The 20,929-nt window shown below is 34.5% G+C and overlaps 2 protein-coding genes across 5 annotated transcripts; one reads left to right on the top strand and one right to left on the bottom strand.

The window, feature by feature from the left end:
* Positions 1–2,155: 2,155 nt before the first annotated feature.
* mRpL52 (mitochondrial ribosomal protein L52) lies at positions 2,156–3,217 on the bottom strand. Its single transcript, XM_053750691.1, has 3 exons — positions 3,058–3,217; positions 2,826–2,971; positions 2,156–2,392 (listed from the first exon to the last, which is right to left on the bottom strand). Exons 1-3 carry the CDS (start codon positions 3,098–3,100, stop codon positions 2,204–2,206), a joined length of 378 nt encoding a protein of 125 aa, XP_053606666.1. The 5' UTR covers positions 3,101–3,217; the 3' UTR covers positions 2,156–2,203.
* Positions 3,218–3,513: 296 nt separating this feature from the next.
* Positions 3,514–20,537, top strand: LOC128673085 (protein lifeguard 1-like). 4 transcript variants are annotated; one of them, XM_053750687.1, is made up of 8 exons: positions 3,514–3,684; positions 4,870–4,953; positions 10,058–10,272; positions 15,905–16,006; positions 16,413–16,519; positions 16,938–17,097; positions 18,100–18,229; positions 18,937–20,537. In XM_053750687.1, exons 2-8 carry the CDS (start codon positions 4,950–4,952, stop codon positions 19,167–19,169), a joined length of 951 nt encoding a protein of 316 aa, XP_053606662.1. In that variant the 5' UTR covers positions 3,514–3,684; positions 4,870–4,949; the 3' UTR covers positions 19,170–20,537. The 4 variants fall into 4 exon arrangements, with proteins under 4 accessions (XP_053606662.1, XP_053606661.1, XP_053606665.1 ...); XM_053750686.2 differs by lacking the exon at positions 4,870–4,953 and adding an exon at positions 4,996–5,045 and having other exon boundaries at positions 3,524–3,684; XM_053750690.2 differs by lacking the exons at positions 3,514–3,684; positions 4,870–4,953; positions 10,058–10,272 and adding an exon at positions 11,341–11,460.
* Positions 20,538–20,929: the final 392 nt, after the last annotated feature.

Here is a 20,929-nt window from a genome sequence, read left to right as displayed (position 1 = left end):
AAGAAACGAGAAATAATTTTATTACAGGATTTTTAATAGCAAATCCTACTAATCTAATAAATGTAAACTAACATTGTTATAACCACTTTAAAATACAAAGTCAGGTTACACAGAAATGTTGTCATAGAGTCAATTTGTGCCGTGAAAGTATCCAAGAAAGCGGATCAGCTCGACATTTGCCGACGAACACTGAAATTGTGAAAATTCGCGTCGCTGGTTTTCAATGAAACCTTTAAAGTGACTTTTGTTTTTTTTTTTTAACTTCAAGCATTGTAGCACTACTACTACGAAGCTACGATTCCAAGAATCACGAATACATCTATCGCAGTAAGACATAAAAAGCTGTACTATATATTTATATCCCTAGGGATGTAATTATATTATGCCGGAACATAGCTCTGTGAAAGCTATTTATTTCAATCTTACTAATTATAAAACGGATCAAGTTTAGTTATATATTACTGGATATAGTTCTATGTATATTATGTATTAAGTCCATGTCTACGCCGTAGCTTTATCTCTACGACGTAGTAAGTGTCGTAGCTTGTTCAACTTTATTCGAGTGAGTTGCAATGCATTAGGTTTTTATACCGTACCGATTGATAACTGAAATGAAATTAATTATCACACGGTAATTTTACGCGCACTAAATCGTGAATTAATATATCTTATTATGAAGAGCATCAAATAGGTGGACGACTATAATAAGCAACCACAAAATCGCTTTGCCTGGAAAGCCCTAGTCAACAGAGCCACAGCTGATCACGACCCTCAGCCATGAGGATACAACTATGATGAAAATATTATAATGAACTAGGTTGACTCCAAAGATTGACATCGAAATATCAATCAAATCACCCTAAAATTTTCACCCCTACCGGAACCGGAGACACCCCGTCGCGTCATGAGATAAGGCCAAATCCACATACTATCCGATTAGCTCACTCGCACGGCCATTCTACTATTATTTAATCTATGGTATCCATTAAAGTTCGGTCACCCGGAATGGCCCTTTTATATGCTGACCACAACTATATTAACCGGCTTTCACAATTTTCAGCTGTTTTCGAATATGGATCAGAATTTTGCCTGTTCGCGTAGAAGAGATTACGCTGCATGGTATAATGTAGGACGGTTCGCATTTTGTTCGGTACACAATATTTAACACCTGTACTTAACACTCGAACATAGGTACACTAATAAATAAATAAATAAATATATTAGGACGAATTACACAGATTGAGTTAGCCCCAAAGTAAGTTCGAGACTTGTGTTATGGGATACTAACTCAACGATACTATATTTTATAACAAATACATATATAGATAAACATCCAAGACCCGGACCAATCAGAAAAAAATCATTTTCCATCATGACCCGGCTGGGGATCGAACCCGGGACCTCTCGGTTCAGTGGCAAGAACTTTGCCACTGCGCCACCGAGGTCGTCAATCAAAATGCGTACTGGTATTTAATGCAGGTGTAATATTAAATAAATGTCCAATGCAACTGTTGTTAAATTCCACCCGGTATAAAGTGAGACGAGAAAGGGGGCCACGGCTTGTTATAACAAGTCAGCTATTAGTAATTAGGTACCAATGCTCGGCACATAAGTTGAACCAAAATGGCGACCGTAAGCGCAGGTTTAGTTACAGATAAAAGTGTTATTTTTGGGATTTTTCGTGATTACCCGCGAAATTCAAAATACTCGTTTATTTTTTCATAAATAAAAACCCCTTAAAATCCTTTCTAATACTTTCATCTCTAATTAAACCTGCGCTGACGGCCGCTATTTTAGTTCAACTTATGTGCCGAGGATTGAATCTGTGAGAGGTGTGGTTTTGCCCTAGAATAAGACCATTCCTCCCGTGGATGTCGTATGAGGCGACTAAGGAACACACAGTCTAGTCTGATAGGCGACAATAACATTGCTAAGGACGGTTGCCGTCAAGCAGGCCGGTTGTTAAAGCAGAGCCGAATTTTAAAAATTTTAAGGTTATTAAAACTGATCCCTGAATTAGGCTTTGCAGCATTACAGTCCCAAACGCAACTGGAATCATGCGGAGATAGTGGCGCTAACTAGTGAGCAAAAAAGCTGCCAGCCAGTTCCTAATCTTCCTATATATACTATATTGATAATAAATAATACAAATATGAATAACTAACAATTATTTATTTAAAACTAAAAATCTAACTAGGTAACATTATGTTGTTTTCTTATACAGGGCTTTTCCTTTTGGTTTGAGTCTGTTGTCTATGACTTTTTGCCTCTCAGCCGCTGCAGTCTGCAGATTTTTCTGGTACCGGTCCTTGGCAAAGTCTAGCTCGGCACTCATCTGAACTATTTGAGATGCATATTCCCGCTGTTTTAACATCCTTTGCTTCTGTTTATGCTGTAATAATAAAAAAAAACATTTATTTGGGTTAAATATATTCCAAGGATAATAATTTAGAAGTAAATTTTAAAAAGATGTTATATTTCTATAAAATGTTTCTTACACTTAAAAAAAAAACTGCAAATGTTGACAAATTTGGTTCGACATTTTATCTAATAATTAACATGTGACATAATGTTTAAGTCAAAAAACTAATATATATCACAAAAAGCTAGTTATATTAATAATAACCTGATTTCTCAGAAGATACCAATACTAATAATAAACAGCTCTGATTAATTAAACATAGGTATTAATTAAACATAGATTTTAAGTTATTATTATTTATATGGGGCAATATTTTTTTTTGTATTTAAATATTTTTTTGACAATATAAAAAATAATATTTTATATAAAAAATAAATGTTTATAAAATTTTCAAGTTACTTACGAGAAGAGGAGTAGGTCTCCCGTCCAAAAATGTGTAGTCTGGACCATCAGTTAAGATACCTTCGGCGTTACGGTTTACTGGCAGACCCTGGGAGACGCGCCAGGCTTTCGTGTTGCAAACAGAAGTAGAGCTGAATGTTCGATTTACTGAAACATAGCAAATAAATAAAAATATATTTTAAATTTTATAACCTAAAAACACGATTTATAAAAATTACACTTTAGATACTTACAATGTCGGTTGATTAAATTAGTAAATCTTAACGAATTAGACATTTTTAAATTAAATTTGAATTCGATTTATATAGTCAGTGGTATTTATAAAACCAGTTTCTTTATGTTCCCTTATACGTTTTCGCAAAATTAATGAAAAATGAAATAAATGTCAATGTCATATGTCAAAATACTGCTTTTGTCATAGATTGCACACTTGCACCCGCTCGATTTTATTTTTTAAATGAGTTGATGCATGCAGGTTGCTGCAAAGCGACAGATTGCAAAATGAGTATGATACCTACTTAAGCTATGTATATGGCATGGATCTAATAAGTACTTGTACGGAGTACCTACTAATTCCATGTACTAAATTCAAAACGCAATGGTGTGAATATAAATGACGCCAACAAAATCCTACCATAAAGCACCTTTAAAATGCTTTTAAATGACGTCAGTTCTGTCATCACTGCTGTCATTCGGACATTCTATCTAGTTTGTGGTCAGTCAGTCTGTTTTTGAAGAGGGAAAGTGAATATCTCTTGTGATTTATTATTCACAATAATTTTGCTAGTATACTTTCAATCGTTGTGATTTCTCCAGATAATCTCTTTATCGAGACGTTTTGGTGTATAGTAGATTTACAGGTATATATCTTTATATCTTTTCGTCACTACACGAAGCTGCCATTTTTGAAAACAGATCGATCATATGTTGCGCCATCCGTCTAGTAATTTCTACCAAGTTTCTAAAAACTATCAAATGGTTTCACTTGTTTTTGTCTTACTAAAATGATAGGTAGGAACCTATCTATATCTAAATAACCGGCGATCAATCATGTAAATATTTACATTGTAATTTTTCCATCACTGCGTGCGTGACTCTCAGATCAATAACAATCAAACGCAGGTGCCTATTCTTAGTGAAGCAAACATTACATTTCTTCTAATTTTCAAATTTTTTTTGAGAATTACCCAACACAATCTTCCATTTTTACTGTGTGTTAATCTTGTATATTTTCACCATATTTTTTCGTTATCGAGAAACGCATGAGTCATCATTGGTTTTCTTGTGGCCTTCATTGGCGATTTTACTATAAAAGTCAAGGGAAATCACAAATTTATTGTACTAGGTTTCATTCTTATGGAGTTAATGCTGTAAACAGAATTGAATACTCAAATAAAGTTATTTGTAAAAATTAAGTATTAGGCACTAAAGGTAATTTTCTGTAATTCCTTATCTGTGTAAGGCTAAAAAATCAACTGTTTCAATCAAATTCATTTGTCGCTCCAAATCTTCCTATTTTACATCTTTCTAGTTGTCTTGTTCAAAATTGTATCTTTTATCTTGTTTATGGTACTATAAAGAGTTTTTACTTCCAGCTTTCATAATGAAAAATAAATAATTGTACCACATAGGTATTACAGAATTTGTGGTTACACTAACAGAACACTGGCTTCTGATAAATAAAACCAGTATTTGACAAGAAGTACTAAGCCCTATTAATTATAGAAGTTAATACATACTCAGCAGGATAATTTTTTATTATTGTCTGTGGCAATAATAATTCTTTGGTCCATTCAGGAGGATTTTCTATGATTTAAAACAAAATGCTATATAATTGTTACTTCAAAAAATTAAGGAGAGGCCTTTGCCCAGCAGTGGGACACATCACTAGGCTAATAAAAATTTTTTGCCCATATTGATTGATACAAAAAATATATTGTATTTGATAATGGAACTTGTAAACTTTCATATCATATTCATGAATAACTAATGTTTCTATATTGTATGTTCTTGTTAAATCAATTTTTATATTTTTTCTCTTACAGTTTGTGGTGGCTTTGTAAGTTAAACCTTAAAAACGGCTTCTGAAAAAATAAACGTGACTGAGCAGCCAAACTACAACACAATGTGTATGTATATCTTTTTCTAATTTTAACTTTTTATTTCTACAGAACAAACTAACACACGATGTGGCAGAATCCAGGGGTTTATCCGGGCGGAGGTTTTTTCTAGTTTTTTTTTTCTATCAATGTCACACTGTGATGTTTTAGATGGATGATTGAAGACAGTTTAAATATTTATTTTTTACGATATAATAGAATATGTGGATCATAAACTATTTATCTATTTATTTAAGAGGGTGCTCCATGCTTACTAGCATTTTGATTAATTTATTTTAATTAAGAGTGAAAACTAAAACCATGCACAATAGGCCATGCTACACTAGACAAAGGATATCATATAAATAAATAAAATAAATATATTAGGATAAATCACACAGATTGAGCCAGCCCCCAAAGTAAGTTCGAGACTTGTGTTATGGGATACTAACTCAATGATGCAAAATTTTATAACAAATACATATATAAATAAGCATCCAAGACCTGAGCCAATCAGAAAAATATCATGACTTGGCCGGGGATTGAACCCAGGACCTCTCGGTTCAGAGGCAAGCACTTTACCACTGTGTCACCGAGGTCGTCAAATAATATTTGATAGTAACATATTTTTATATTATACATACATAGATGTTGCTGGCCACCATTCACTTTTAATAAATTGTGACAAATGTGTCTCAGAAAATTATAATACTTTCTAATAAAAATCAATTATCTATGAAAATTATAAAGGAAATTGGTGGTGCTAGTGTGCGAGTGGACCCAGTCAGTAAAAAAAATTAAAATTATTAACTTTTTAAGTATGTCTTCCTCTCTGTCTTTAATCATGCCATCTCTGTCTCAAGACATTGCACCAGCACTTGTGTAGTTCATGTTACTACGACGTCACACCCACAAACAATGTAATCACAAAACACCAATCACCTAGGCAATTTCAGAATACTAATTGACTGGCAGCCTATTTCTTTCACAGAAATCCTACACAAAATCTATGCTAAAGTATCTATCTATCTATGCTAAAGTAATACTGATATAACTCTATCATATAATATTTTGATCAGAAGTACAAGTTTCATCTCGTTAAAATTTTGATCAAACCATAAATACATTTTACTATATTGTCGTTCTGATATGAAGGCAAAATTTTGAAGATTTGGCTATGGTTTTACAACCTGTCGCCTGCCTGATGTCAAGCCTCCTTGGGATTACTATTTTTGCCTATCAGTTAGCCTAGGCTTTGTGACCCTTAGTCGCTTTGTATCCTTGGGAAGATATCCAGTGGTGCTATTCTAATTTCAGCTCATTTGGTTGATGCTTCAAACTTCAGTTGCGATATTCCACAGATACAATACTCATACGTAGGTAGTTTAATTACAAGTTTGTAATTAAATCAGCCTATAATACTTCTGTCTTAGACAATTAGGTCATGAATATAACTTAGGAAATCATTATTTTAAAAGTAAACAATGCATTATTTTCACTTTTCTTGATGAGGTCATCCAGTTAAGTTTTATAATCATTTTTGAATGGATTATTTGTTTTATAATTGTATAACTAATTATAATGGACACTGGATAATATATGTTTTTACGAGCTGTCCACAATAAATTATAAACTTAAAAATAAACCTTAAAATTTTGAACATAAGATTTTGTATAACATTAAAATAAGATACATTTGTGAAATCAAAGCCGACCGCCGTCTACCCTCTTTGGTAATGCTATTGCTGCTTATCGGCAGAACTATGGTCGCCTTGTACGACATAGAGACGGGAGGATATACCGTAGTCCTATATTCGAGACGCCAGTGACGTCATCATTTGGCATGAATTCAAAAGAAGAAAATCGATTATGGTTTCTCCATCAAACTTATACAAGGTCGTAGCTTTCATTATAATTTATTCAATGCATTCATTTCGACTTTACATTATTCCTATTAATATGGTAGGTATTCTATCAAATTTATGTCTATATATATTTATGTATGTTAATGACGTATGGTTCCGCCCTATAGGACCAATCTATTGCCTCGTGAATTTCGTTTGAGGCGACTAAGGGAAGTATAGCCTTACCGGCTAATAGGTAACAATAGCGTTCCCAAGGAGGGTATATGTCAGGCATGCGGCCGGTTGGGAAATGACAGCCGAATCGTCAAAAAAAATCGCTGGAAATTCACAACCGAGATAAGATGCCAAATGTTATTAAAGATTAGGGAATCTGACATTAAATTTTTTTTTGTTTGCCTCGTTCTATCTGATTTAAGGATATTTTTTTCATAAATTGACTATTTTAAAAAAAATATAATTGTATGTTTAGCCGTTTTGTACGATAATCAAAATATTCTTTTTTTCTGTAACACCTGTATGAATTACAAGATTTTACCACAGGAGCATAACCCCGAGTCATAACTAGTCTGTAATGTTAGCGATTAAAATATATGATTACAGTGAACATGACCGTATTGAAGGTAATGAAGCCAGTGAAATTGCTGGCAACACGATAATTTAATTATTATTTACAAACGCAAACACATTTTATTAATTGAGGAAGATGTTGTTTATATTTCATACCTAAAACGTTGTAAAAACTTTTGAGGAGGTATTAATGACCTTTCGAAGACCTTCCATAGCCTAATGGTCATCATGCCAGAGTGCTACACAGAGTGCTTCCCGGATCGAACCTCAGTAAGGTCAAGATGGAATATGATCTTATTATATTGATCTAGCTCTTGTATATTTATTGACGTGACAACGTCTTAAATTAGGTTGCGGCTGGGAGTCACTTATGAAAAAGTGTAACGCCCGGTAACGTTACGATGAGTCACCGAACGAGAGAGAGGCCCGCCGAATGCCTTGCGTCTCTCTCCCACTCAACTATGATCGGTCTGCCGCGCGCGTAAAAAGACGTTGTCACGTAAAATCTTCGCCCGTAAAACCGACTTTACAGGCAACCATTTTTTTTTTGTTATAAAATATAGTATCGTTGAGTTAGGATTTCATAAGCTCTACACAAGCCCCGAACTAGCTTTGGGGCTAACTCAATCTGATTTGCCACACATGTGCCGTGAAAGCGGAACAGGCCGACAGATAGACATAAGAAATTTCGCATTTATAATATTAGTATAGAATTGTTGTAAACCTTTTTCATACTGAAGTTGCGTATCGTTGAAAGTGAAAATATGCAAAGATTGGAAAAAAATATCACAATGTAACTATAAAATCACTATGGATTTTATAACACAGCAATAGCGACGAATTTGTAATTAATTTTGTTAGTTTGACGGCGCTGTTGACTGTACAAAGCCACGTCCGCGTAAATAAGCCTTGTTGCATTGCAATAAAGTTCATAATGTCATCGCCACTATTTTATTAACAGCCTTCACAATATTATGCTAACTATCATCCCACCAGGAACAATTGCAAAAAAGATGCGAAAATACACCTTATTACTTTGGCTTAGTGATTGTTATGCTATAACACTTGTAGCTATCTCCATTTGGGTATGGCCACTACTTGATGACTAAATGAGAAATGACATTAGCAATTTAGCCGACTAACGATATTGTAGTGTGTTGTTTTAAGGTGGTTGGTGCTATGTCTACAGAAACCAAAGGTGTGTTGTAATGCTGTGCTATGCTGTTATCAGTGTCTATACTATTTATATTTATAACCGAAAATGCATAATTAGGTGAAAATACCTCAAGTTTTGCTGTTCATGTGTATAATAATTGTATTTTTTTTCTTTTTCCGATGACAAAAAGATACTCATCACAAATATTTATACTTATTAAATTAATTCAAGTATTAATAAATATCTTAAATCTACATACAATTGAAACAAAAACCGGCTTTTTATTGAATTAGAATATCCAACTTATATAGGTTACAATACTTGCTGAAATCAATTGTTACAGTCGATTTTCATCGCGTCACTTGGTACTATCTAATTATTGGTTATTGTAAGAAATACTGATATAAAAACAATTAAAACTCAATTCAAGAAAAACTCAATTAAGTACTGATAAAATGTGATACGTCAATTTATATTTAAAGAATGGTATGCCTTTCTGGCATGATAGGGACCAACACTGTTGGAATGAGTTTCTTTCGGCATTTCTTCTAAGCAGTTGTCGTTCCGAAATGCTAAGTAGTTGGTAGCTTAGGCAAATATCATTTAATTTAGAATATGACGTGAAAAAGTGCCTGTGAAGGCGTAATTTCTGAATAAATGAAATTATTTTGATTTGATTGAAATATTTTGTGTTTCATAAGAATGTTTTTATATCAGTGGTTTCATAATAATAACTAGTACTTGTCAAAAGTATTTTGCATTTTCATACAAACTTTTAGCCCCATTTCATACTTTCTGATTGATTGATGATATACGTGTGGAAGCATGGATATTTAATATTATGTACGCGTACACGTTTTGTGATTTATTTAATTTACTACAAATGTTATTTTCCCTGGGCAATATTAATTAATCTTTCTTCTTTGTATAGTTGACCGCATCTGAAGTTACCCTACGTGTGTCTTTATGCCGCGGTAATAGAGGCTAGTTTGCAATGAATTTGGGTAGCTTGTGCTGTCGACTGTAGGAACATCACCATTTTCGAATATAAATCTTCCTGCGGATCGCGGTACAGCTGTTTTGTGTTCTCACCGGCGCCGGCTAATCATTGTTTATGTACACCGCTTATTATGTGTCGAGTGACATAACTATGAACCTCATGTTTACCTAGTCCATATCCAGCAACTCGTACGTTTTTGATGGCTGATAAAATCTATATAGTCGATGGTTACACAGTATTGTATGTGTACATAACTGATAGAAATTGAAATTGTTTCTTAATTCTTTGAATGAATATAAAATCGACGATCAGATATAACATTTATTTTAGTTTCTTGTTTTAAATAAATCTCTGTCCTTCGTAAGATTTTTTTTTTCAATTTGGCATTATTTGCACACCGTGAACAATTAAATATCCTAGGTACCTACGTACCTACCTACAGAACGCAATTTTACTACGTTACTTTTCAACCGTCATTCCGTACGAGGTGTATTGTAATCAGGAACGGTCAACCAGAAATCAATATCTTCATTATGTTTATGTACAGATCAAAACCAAGGAGGCTACCCTCAGGGTGGTTATCCTCAAGGCGGTTACCCACAAGGAGGCTACCCGCAAGGAGGCTACCCACAAGGAGGCTACCCTCAAGGGGGTTACCCGCAAGGAGGCTATCCGCAAGGAGGTTACCCCCCTGGTGCCGCCCCGCAACCAGGATTCCAGGCTGGATATGGGGCTGGAGGCTACCCTGCGGGCTATGGTGAGGTAAGGCGACTTTAACTTCTTGTCTAATTCTGTGAGCATTCACACCAGTGAAGTTTGTGAAAGAAATCCCAATCTTTGGTACTTTTATCAGCATATTTTATATACCATAATTATAATTTACTAAGTACTTGAGTTGATAACAACTCAACTACTTAGAAGAATAGGCTTTTTACATTAGTAAAAAGCCTATTTCACTCTGAAGAGCTTTCAAACTATCTTCACAAACTTTAATTCAATGCTCCGTTATGACGTAAAAGGAGGAAAACACATTCTCACATGTATTATTCTGGTAGGTACCTATGGATATTAGTGTTAATCATTAATATACTTGTTGAACTCTGTTCCTTCGTCAATACAACCAAAATTTTAAGAGAGATTTCCCCTGTAATTCCAAATAAGCGTCATTTTAAAGTGTACAAAAATATATAGATTCTTTGTTTCTATCAGCGTGTGCATAAAAAATGCGCAAGCGCAAGGTCACCTTACGTTTTAGCGAGTATCTGATACACTGACGTGTATTATGTACTATCACTGGACTAGACAATGCAAATAAAAATTAAACACTTTGTTGTGAGGGTGTTAGTGTATTTTGATATTTCATGATTTATATCTTTAATAGTTTTTGTCTGAGATCGTCTTTTAATAGTAATTTTTCGGCATAAAAAAGTAATCATTCTCTTAATATATCCTTAGACAAATCGTTTCATATGATCCTTTCGGAACATATAACTTTGATCATTTAATAGAAAAAAAATATTTGCATAACAATCCAATATACATGTTATATTTGGAGAAAAATGGAGACTTGAACCACAAAAGACAAAACCACCTGAAGACATACATACAATAAATGTTAAGTACAAGTCTACAAAATATACTTGTTTATTTACTTGCATGTATGTATTGTAATCTAATATTCTAAAATGTCAACCTCTGAGCGTATGCATGCAAAATTCTCTAGTAATTTGAGATCAATGGACCGCGGTCAGATTCAAACAAGTTATTGTATAATTATAATATTGCCGGTGACGGTGAACGGTCTCGTTCTTTAATGGAACAATTTGAAATTTTAAATTTAGTTTTGGAATTCTTCTCTGTGAGAGAACTCGTGTTGTGATTTTTTTTTTCTGAAGTGATATTTGTGTGCCATAAACATGGAAGACTAGTGTTCCTTATCAAAATATGAAGGTATACATTTAGTTGCTAGTTGATTCAGTGTTTATACTAAGGTCATTGGCGTTTAATTTTAATTTTAAATATAAATAATAAATAGAAATACAAAAACTCCAAAAGTCGAACATAAGCTGTAAAATACTGCCATTATTGATAAATTTCAGCCTGATTTATGAAATATGCAACCACAATCCTTATTTCCCATCATAGGCGCCTATGTGGTCGTCGTAATATGTCTTGTATCTATTTCCTTTAGAATCTATGTCGTATCATACTCTCTTGTCCAATCCTATCACTTTCATATTGTTTTTCACACATTTATACTATTAAATTGTGTAATAATTGTAAATACGTAGTTTGTTTTTTCATCTGATAGTTGTCTTTTTCAATTGTGGACATATGGTGAATTCTGACCCGTGTGATAATGATATTTTTATAGTTGTAAAAACAAAGTGAAATTAACGATTCCAGTCACATATATATTTCCTAAATAGTTTACTTCTGGCAAAAACTATTAATATTAACATTTGTTGTGACATTCAAAACTAGTTTAAAATTTACCGAATCCACTGCCTAATTAAATCAGTGCAGTGCAAAAGTTATTTATACCATAAAATTGCTACTATAGCAAGGTTTTGTATCGTTATCACAGATATACAATTATACAGTGAGCAATTATGTTACAAATGTAATATAGTACCTATGTGATACTTCTAGAAATAGATCTAACTATAGAGCGCACTTAGGGGAATAAATAGACGTTTCCTCAATGAGTCTGGGAATTACCGCCTGTGAGTCAACAGTCCTTCCTTGCATACGTTATTTCGTTGTATGATTTAGTACACGTATGTCCCAGAATTATAGGGGTCAGTGATCGATGGAATGAGTACATATGATAAGAAATGGTTGTTTAATCGCCAATATTAAAATTGAATATTTCTGCCACTAGATGGCGATATTTAGTTTTAGAACGCGCTATCGTGTGTCGCTCAAGAAATTATATAGTGTTTCAAAACACTGTATAGTTATATACAAACATATGTAAAGTTTTTTTGGCTTAACTTTTTGATCATTACACGGTTGTCACAATTCTGAAGTTTATATTTCTTGTTGGATCTCGCGTGTATTTTTGACAATCAGCCGATTGTTCAATGGTTGTTGGGAAAATGAAAGCTTTTCATACAACCATTTTCATACCTGCACTCCGATTTTTGGTCTCTGTATGTATAGATTTGAAAAAGTAGCCTATGTTTGAACTCGACTCTTTAACCACGTGCGTAGGTAGGTACCAAATTTTATACAAAAAGTGAAAGCATGACGGACTGACAGACTTTCGCGTTTTTATTCTACTTGAGCCAAATATACATCTTTTGTATATATGTAATGTTTGTAACGTGATAACTTTCGAACCGTTGGTCAGATTTTGATAAAATTTAAAAGGTATGTAGGATATGCCAATAGAATTTTTTAAGTTAGTGGGGCATCAAAATCGCTTCAGTCGTTTTTGAAATATTCACAATTTTGTAAAAAAAATATTGTATTCTCGAGGTCTTAGTTCGCGGCGAACGACTAGTAAAGTACGGTATAGCTAGTTGCGTCCCGAAGTGAGTTTCCATTTATAATTTCAGTGAGTTTTTATTTATATACATATTTTCGCAGTTGCACAGCCTGGTATAACGCCAACGCAGCTAGTAAATAAAAATATACATATATCAACTATTTAGCTTGACCCACATTTTTTCACTTCTGTTTTGTAAACAAGTGCATAATGAATCTCTTGAGTATCTTTATTAATTTATTGCACAAGATTGCACATGAGGACAGCAATGACTCATAACTTACAATACACATCACAGTTTCTCACAAGCTGGTAGGTACACAAAGGTCAACGACCTTTTTCGATTGGAAAACTAGAAATTTCTCGAAATTTATGACAAATACCTTTTCTCTTTCCCGAAGATAAGCACTGTAGTAACTGTATGACGAATTGTTTATTTTGCAGTTATCAGTTAGTTATCTAAAAATATATTATATCATGGGATCATTACATTCTATATCTAACATACTACTCATAAATAACGCTACAGTTTTATCGATTTCTCTACTTAATAAATTTATCAGTATTTCTGGAAATGGTCTTTGGTTAATATAGGACTGAATCATGTCAAGTTTCTCTATATATACAACTTTGTTGTATTCTGAAAATCATGTATAAACCTAATAAGAATACTTCAGCTGAAAATATCTGTTTCTCTGTCGCGACTATACGGCGAGAAGATTACCCTAACAAGAACTCTTAAAACTCCTTGATTCGCAAATTTTCTGAATATAGTAAGTATTTTGACCATTGTGTTACGCGTAGAATTAGAAAATTCCCACAATTATAAGCCAAGGTACACGAGTATAGCTAATCACATGTTTTTTTTATTAAAAAGAGATAATCAAGTAATATTTATCTATAAGATTCATACAAAATTACTGAGGCTATTTTTCAACATTGTCTTGTTCATATTGTAAAACTTCGTCCAAACATATCGACGTTTTTTTTACAAATCATGTTTTTATTAGCCAGCGTGCATTAACATGTGGTCGGCCGAGTCAAAAGTGACCTTATAGCACCCGGCACTTATGCCCTTATTGCCGTTGTTTTGTATTCGAACAACGGCAATAGAGACCTAAGTGCCATACTCCATAAGGTCCCTTTTGATTTGGCAACCACAAATACATTAACTGAACTGTGTCCTGTGCACACACATCCCATGCAAATAACAGACCCTTTACTTATTCTAAAATCACTCTTCCACATAACGGATACGATATATCCTAATCTTATCAAGCAGAGATAATCGTGTGTTGCCCTGACTCAGTCCACATTTTGTACAAGTTTAGAGTGAAGCATGTCGCAGGTATGTGTCTGTATAACTTCTCAAGAGGCAATAATTATAGTCCTTACGCTATCTGTGCTGTGATAAATTAGAATATTTATGACAATTATAAGTGCTTTTTAGTGATTAGATAAAGAATACGTGAGATTTGTAATCTCTAGTTGGCTGTACAGGTGGCCAATTTGTGAAAGAAACGTCAACATGGTGATTAAATTATATTTTGTGTATCGATGTGTTTAATCAACCCAAATTTCTCAGGTACTTAATGATGGTAAATTTTGACATGTCTTTCTATTTACCGGTATTACCATAACTCTTCGTATTACATACTAATTATTAGAAATAGAAATAAATTTATTCATAGCATACAAAATGTTAATATTACAAAGGTATATTCAATATGCTACAAAAGCGTACCACTCGGCTTGTGCCATGACGAAGAGCTGGCGCTGACGCTGATTTTCAGTGATATCAAACAAAATGGCCCTACCAGAAAATAATTTGCGATTATTGATTTAGTAACTATACAATTAATTTGTAATGTGTATAAAAAATAAATTAATTAAGTGCGTGAGTGGTTTAACAAAAAATGTGTCTAGATTGTTTATTTCAAAATTAAACAAATTGGGGCCATATGTTAATCGAACGCATGCTACAATATAATTCTCTAGTTCGAATTTATCTGTCCTTACCATTAAGTCCGGCGAAGGGAACATCGTGAGGGAACCTGCACTGTAGGTGACCAATCATCTAGTGCGTGAAATGAAGGCAATGCCAAACCTCTATCTAAATAACTTGTGTGTGTTTCATTCCACTTAATGACCACGACCCACCAATGAGAATATGATTAGGAAGGAAAAATAATATTGAAAAGCAAAATTTATAATTTGTATAATCTGATATGTCTTATGAACATGTGGCCATCTAGATTTTAAATAGGAATCAGTCTTTATTTTAGTGACTCTTTGACATGCAAAATTATTTTAATTATATTAAAAGGATTAATTTATTAAAAACAACCGCTACGCGTAATATACTTAGAGCGAAATGTGTCAAAGTAAATTCTATTATATCTTACCACACGGTTTTAGTTACAGCGCGACTGTGAATATTAGGTTATACTGAACAAATATAAAAATGAATGAGTGAATGAATCTTAATAAGTCTCTATTTGTGTTTTAACAGGGTCACTCATTTGTTACCATCATGTAGGGTTCCCAACTGTTAAAAATGTTATACTATTTTCCAATATTATATCAAGTATGTAAAATAATATTTCACATGATAATCATCTTAATACTAAGTGCTTTGCTTAGTATGTAATACCTAATTTTAGTTTCAATTTAGGTTTGATTATAGTGATACATAATGGCTATGCTTGAAATTAAATTTATTATGGATTGCGGAAGTTTTCTTAGTTTGTAATAAATCGGAGCCGCGTACCCCACTCATTTGCCTACCGCCTCGCGTATCGTCACATAGCGATAGTTTTAAAAACACAATAAGGCGTCTCCTTTATATACCTACCTTTACCTGTGTTAAACATTTTTCAATATATTTTTTTTTTATTTTAGCCGACGGGGTACGTGCCACCTGGCGGCAGCGTGGGGGAGGATGGCGAGGTCAAGGGGTTCGATTTCACCGAGCAAACCATCAGGAAAGCTTTCGTCAGGAAAGTAAGTACTACCAGTTTACTTAAAGAATGTATTCGATATCAGTCTTCTGATTCTGAGTTCTGACAACCTTAAGCAACCGTGCGATTTCGGGTGATTTTATACCGAAATCACTCATCTGGCGTAGCAATTTGAACCCTGTGTACGTGTATTTAGATATCTGTTTCTTCCGCAGCAATATGAGTGATCGCCTATTGATATGTTTTGTGAGCCAGCCAATATTTTGGTTTCATTACAATTTTTTTAAATGTTATTTAGAAAAATATAATATTTCTGACGTTGGTAAAATATAATTGACCCTAGTTAGTTAGTCGCCTTGTGTCATACAAGGCGACTAAGGGACACAAAGCCAAAGCCAACGGGAAGATATGAAGTATTACGAAATTTATTTATTTATATTTATTTGCAGGTGTATGCCATCTTGATGTGTCAGCTGCTGATTACGATGAGTTTCATCGCTCTGTTCCTGTTCCACGCGCCGACCAAAAACTGGGTTGCTAGGAACCCGGCACTATTGTGAGTGCATCTCAAACTATACGCGGGGAAAAAGCACTCTGATTGACTGATAAATGTTAAATGTTAAAATGTATAAATTAACATGTAGTTTGAAGTATGGAGAAGGACATATCTTTCATCCCGGAAAAATAATTGTTCGCGTGGGAACTTTACGCGGGCGAAGCCACAGGCAGAAGCTAGTATCTCTATAGTGATTTAAAAATAGAATTATGCAAAAAGTCATGAGTTATGTGCTTAATTTTACATAATATACTATTCAAATTCTTGCATTATTTTTGACAGTTCACATACCTTGTCCGCTCCCCTAAAGACGGTAATCTCGGTTGATATAAAATAATACTGTTCCTGTTGCGAAATACACGCGAACGAATACGCGGGCGGAGGCTAGTTTTTTAAAACAAATGATGAAACTTGCCAGTTGGGTGGCGTTCGCGACGGTGTTCGTGGTGTTGATCGTGATGGCGTGCTGCGGCGACGTGCGGCGGAAGTCGCCCATGAACTTCATCTTCCTTGGCATCTTCACCGTCGCGCAGAGCTTCTTGCTCGGCGTCGCTTCCAGCGTCTACGACGTCGACGCAGTGAGTGTCGTTTAGTGAATTGCCGGTTTTTTTTTTTTTTAGCTTGGCAACCCTAGATCTCGTATTTGCTCTCCATCATGTTAGATTAAGGTCGAACGTGATCGACTTTAAAGGAAATATCGAACGTTAACTAAGAATATAGTCACATCCCAAAGTCCGAAACCTCGGAGTCGTGTTAAACGTCTACTGGTGGTAATGTGAGTACACAACCATTTGGTTTTCAAGTGAAAATATATAAGGGGCGGGCGCTATGTTATTTTCCATCGCGCTGAGCTTACGAGGCGTTGTTCAGTTCAGTCGTTCAGCGTATATTTTATATGCGTATTTGTAAGACTAACTGTATTTAAGTACCTACTGCTGGAATACCTATGGCCATAGCTAGGCCATACTCCCCTGCTAAAACAAAAACGAAACGCACACATAATTAAATGGCCTCTGATTCGTAGCTAGGTCAAGTCGACCGCGCGAGTGAAAAGTATAGCAGTACTGCACATACAATGTTAAAACCAATACATGTGTCGTATTCTGGCAGCACCCGTTCACGAGTAGACACGTGGTTCAATGCAAATCAAATAATTTATACAGAAATTAGAACTTTACACGCACTTTTTCATGTCAAATTTTATATTATACTAGACGTTGCCCGGGGCTCCGCTCCCGTGGGAATTTGGAAATAAAATGTAGCCTATAGCAATCTTGGATAATGTACCTTTCTAATGGTGAAATAATTTTTGAAATCGATTCCGTAGTTTCGGAGATTACCCGCCTCAAACATACAAACTCACAAACGCTTAACTCTTTGTAATAATATTATAGATAATATAGATAGCGATTTCTCACAAACTACCCGCTGAGAAAAAATGGCAAAAATTTTTAAATCCACCATCTGGCGGTATCTCCGTGCAGCGATTGGACACGTGGGTCCAATTGCTGCACGGAGCGATTGGACCCACGAAATGCCCACTGGTGGGCATTTCCGTGTAGCACGTAGCGTATTTGCAGGTGATGATGGCTGTGGGCATCACGGCGGCGGTGTGCCTCGCGCTGACGCTGTTCGCGCTGCAGACCAAGTACGACTTCACCACCATGGGCGGGGCGCTGCTCTGCGCCGTCGTCATCCTCATGATATTCGGTCAGTGAACCCTAATTCAAATCATTCATTCAGAAATTAGACCTTCACAGGCACTTTTTCCACTTTTTCACGTCAATTTTTATATTAAATAGTTCTCACAAGCTACAAGGCTACTGGCATTTCGGAACGACCACTGCTGAGAAGAAATGTCGAAAGAAACTAATTTGAACAGTGTTGGTCCCTGTCATGCCAGAAGGTCTTACCATTGTTGTTTCTTACATTTTTTTTCTAATAACATGTCAAAGTACATAATGTGAGAAAAGATATACCAAAATAGGTTATAATTGTGATCCGAGTGCTGATAAATATATATACTTTATCAGCACTCGGATTGATATATATATATATATGAAACAGAAATATATGAGAAACGAGATCACGTCACACACACAACGGCCCAAACCCAGCACTGAGCTGGCGCTGTCCGCCATTTCAACGGAATTGAATGCAACAATATTTCTCTGACGACTGTCAGAGAGTAATACTCTTGAGCGAAGCAAACAGTTGCTGTAATGTTTTGTATAAAAAACTGCCTGTCTGTCATTTTGCTGGCATTGATTACTTTGGAAATTGCTCAATATCATATCTGCTCATGGAATTTGTGAATTGCATAAAAATAATAACGTGTATTTAACGTTAACGATACAATATTCCAGAAAATAAAAATGAATAACGGAAATTTATGAATAAAATTAATTTTATTTCAGGTATAATCTGCATCTTTATCCCCTCGAACAAGATCGTGACCCTCGTATACGCGTCCCTCGGAGCTCTCATCTTTTCCCTGTATCTCGTTTACGACACGCAGCTCATGCTTGGCGGGAAACACAAGTACAGCATTTCCCCTGAAGAATACATTTTCGCTGCTCTTAATCTCTACTTGGATATTGTCAATATATTCTTGTACATTTTGACCATAATCGGGGCATCTAGGAATTAGGATTCGGAGTAAGGGCCGCGGTCTTTCAGTCATACATTGATGGTTTTGTTAATGCATTTCGTTTTGTTAACGTTAGGAACGGGCAATGGGGTGTGAACAACGTTACAAAATGTGGATATGATCATATATATGTAGGTATTTTCGGAGCGTAAGCTATAAGTGAGGATTTCCCGAAATTCTCTCGGGAATGGGAAAAGATGGTTTTACGTATTCTTCGTATGTACGAAGACGCAAGCAAAAGCTAGTTAACAGTTGAATCGACAGATGTTCATTCTTTAGTTTTAGAAGGAAATAACTGAACTGACTATATTATTGTTAAAACAGCGTAAGTTTTCTTTTGTGTCTGCTCCTATAGCAGGCAATATTAAGTATTTATTGAATAAAAGAACAGAAAGGCTATTCTGAAAGTGAATGAACGAAATGCATTGACATACGACGTCGAATTGGTTTTGCGTTTTTTTTTTTAATATTGTCTATGAACTGTTCATTCCGATGGTATTATAGAAGCACTTGTCGATGGTTGATTGTAAATAAGACGAAATCGGGGCAATTACTGGTTACTTAAAGACTGGATCGATTTTCATCTCGAGAAATCGTTAAAAAACGGTACATAGCTTTCTAGTTATTTTTAGAGCAAGTATTCCTTTTTATAAGTAATCGAGTAATTCACAATTATGTACAAAAATGATTTAGTCATAGGGATTTTAAGTTATTTTTCGATATGTTTGAGTATTTTCGTAAAATTATGATGTAATTTTTATTTTCTTATTTAATTTTTATTCAACACGCTTGCTCGTAATGGGCAGCACCAACGTCGTAAGACACGCATTGATAATTAACGTCCTCAGGTTTACCCCCTACACTAATAACTTCAACTGGATCGCAACTAAACCTCGGTCGTTATTCGCTATTAATTACAGATTTATTAAAAACAGTTTGATAGATTCTTGTATCAAAAACTGAACCAACGTTACCGTTGTCACAACAAATAAGTTTCAAAAGGAGCTTGAATAATATAATATTATACTCTTGGCCGAACATGTAAGGTCACACAGAATTTATATATATATCCGTACTAACTTTTCATGCATTCATGTAACCGAAACGGTAAAACAATTTCGAGACGATCGAGTGTCAATTGCAATCCAGTTACTATTGGGAGGCTTATTAAACCATCATTACTCGTATATACTATACTAAATATACTAATCCCCGATTTCATTGGTGGCGTGTGTTTCTGAGAAATGATAAAGTTTTATGACATGTATTTATTGTGTTTATAATGTCATGTCACACTTGTATCGATGTGATAAACGACCGAGTGTGGATTGTTATTATTGTAAAAAGTAATAAAACTTTGTTTTTTCATTTTGTTTTTTTTTTTTTAGACCGTGCTGCCCTTACTATACTGGCTAGTATATAGATGAGAAATCGTAAATAACCACTATTTTAAATGATATAATGTTTAGCAACTTGTCCGTCTGTGTCTATATAATAAATTTAATAGTAATTTATCAAAAGTAAATCGACACACAGATTATTTTCATTCTTATTTGCTAAGTTATTTTCGTAATTTGTCTTCGAAGATTATAGCGGACTCTAGATTTTGTTAATTAAACATTTCAATGTAATTGCTTCTTTGTTTCCTTCTTGTAACAATGAATGTTCCGAACTCAAAGCTTTATTAATATTTACAATGACACAGTACACTAAACAATGGTAAAGTGAATCTCGCGCTCTCATTGGTCATCTCGTCGGTG

The sequence above is a fragment of the Plodia interpunctella genome, chromosome 10 (genome assembly GCF_027563975.2).
Source record: "Plodia interpunctella isolate USDA-ARS_2022_Savannah chromosome 10, ilPloInte3.2, whole genome shotgun sequence".
NCBI lineage: Eukaryota > Metazoa > Arthropoda > Insecta > Lepidoptera > Pyralidae > Plodia > Plodia interpunctella.
This window is presented reverse-complemented; position numbering and strand designations above follow the sequence as displayed.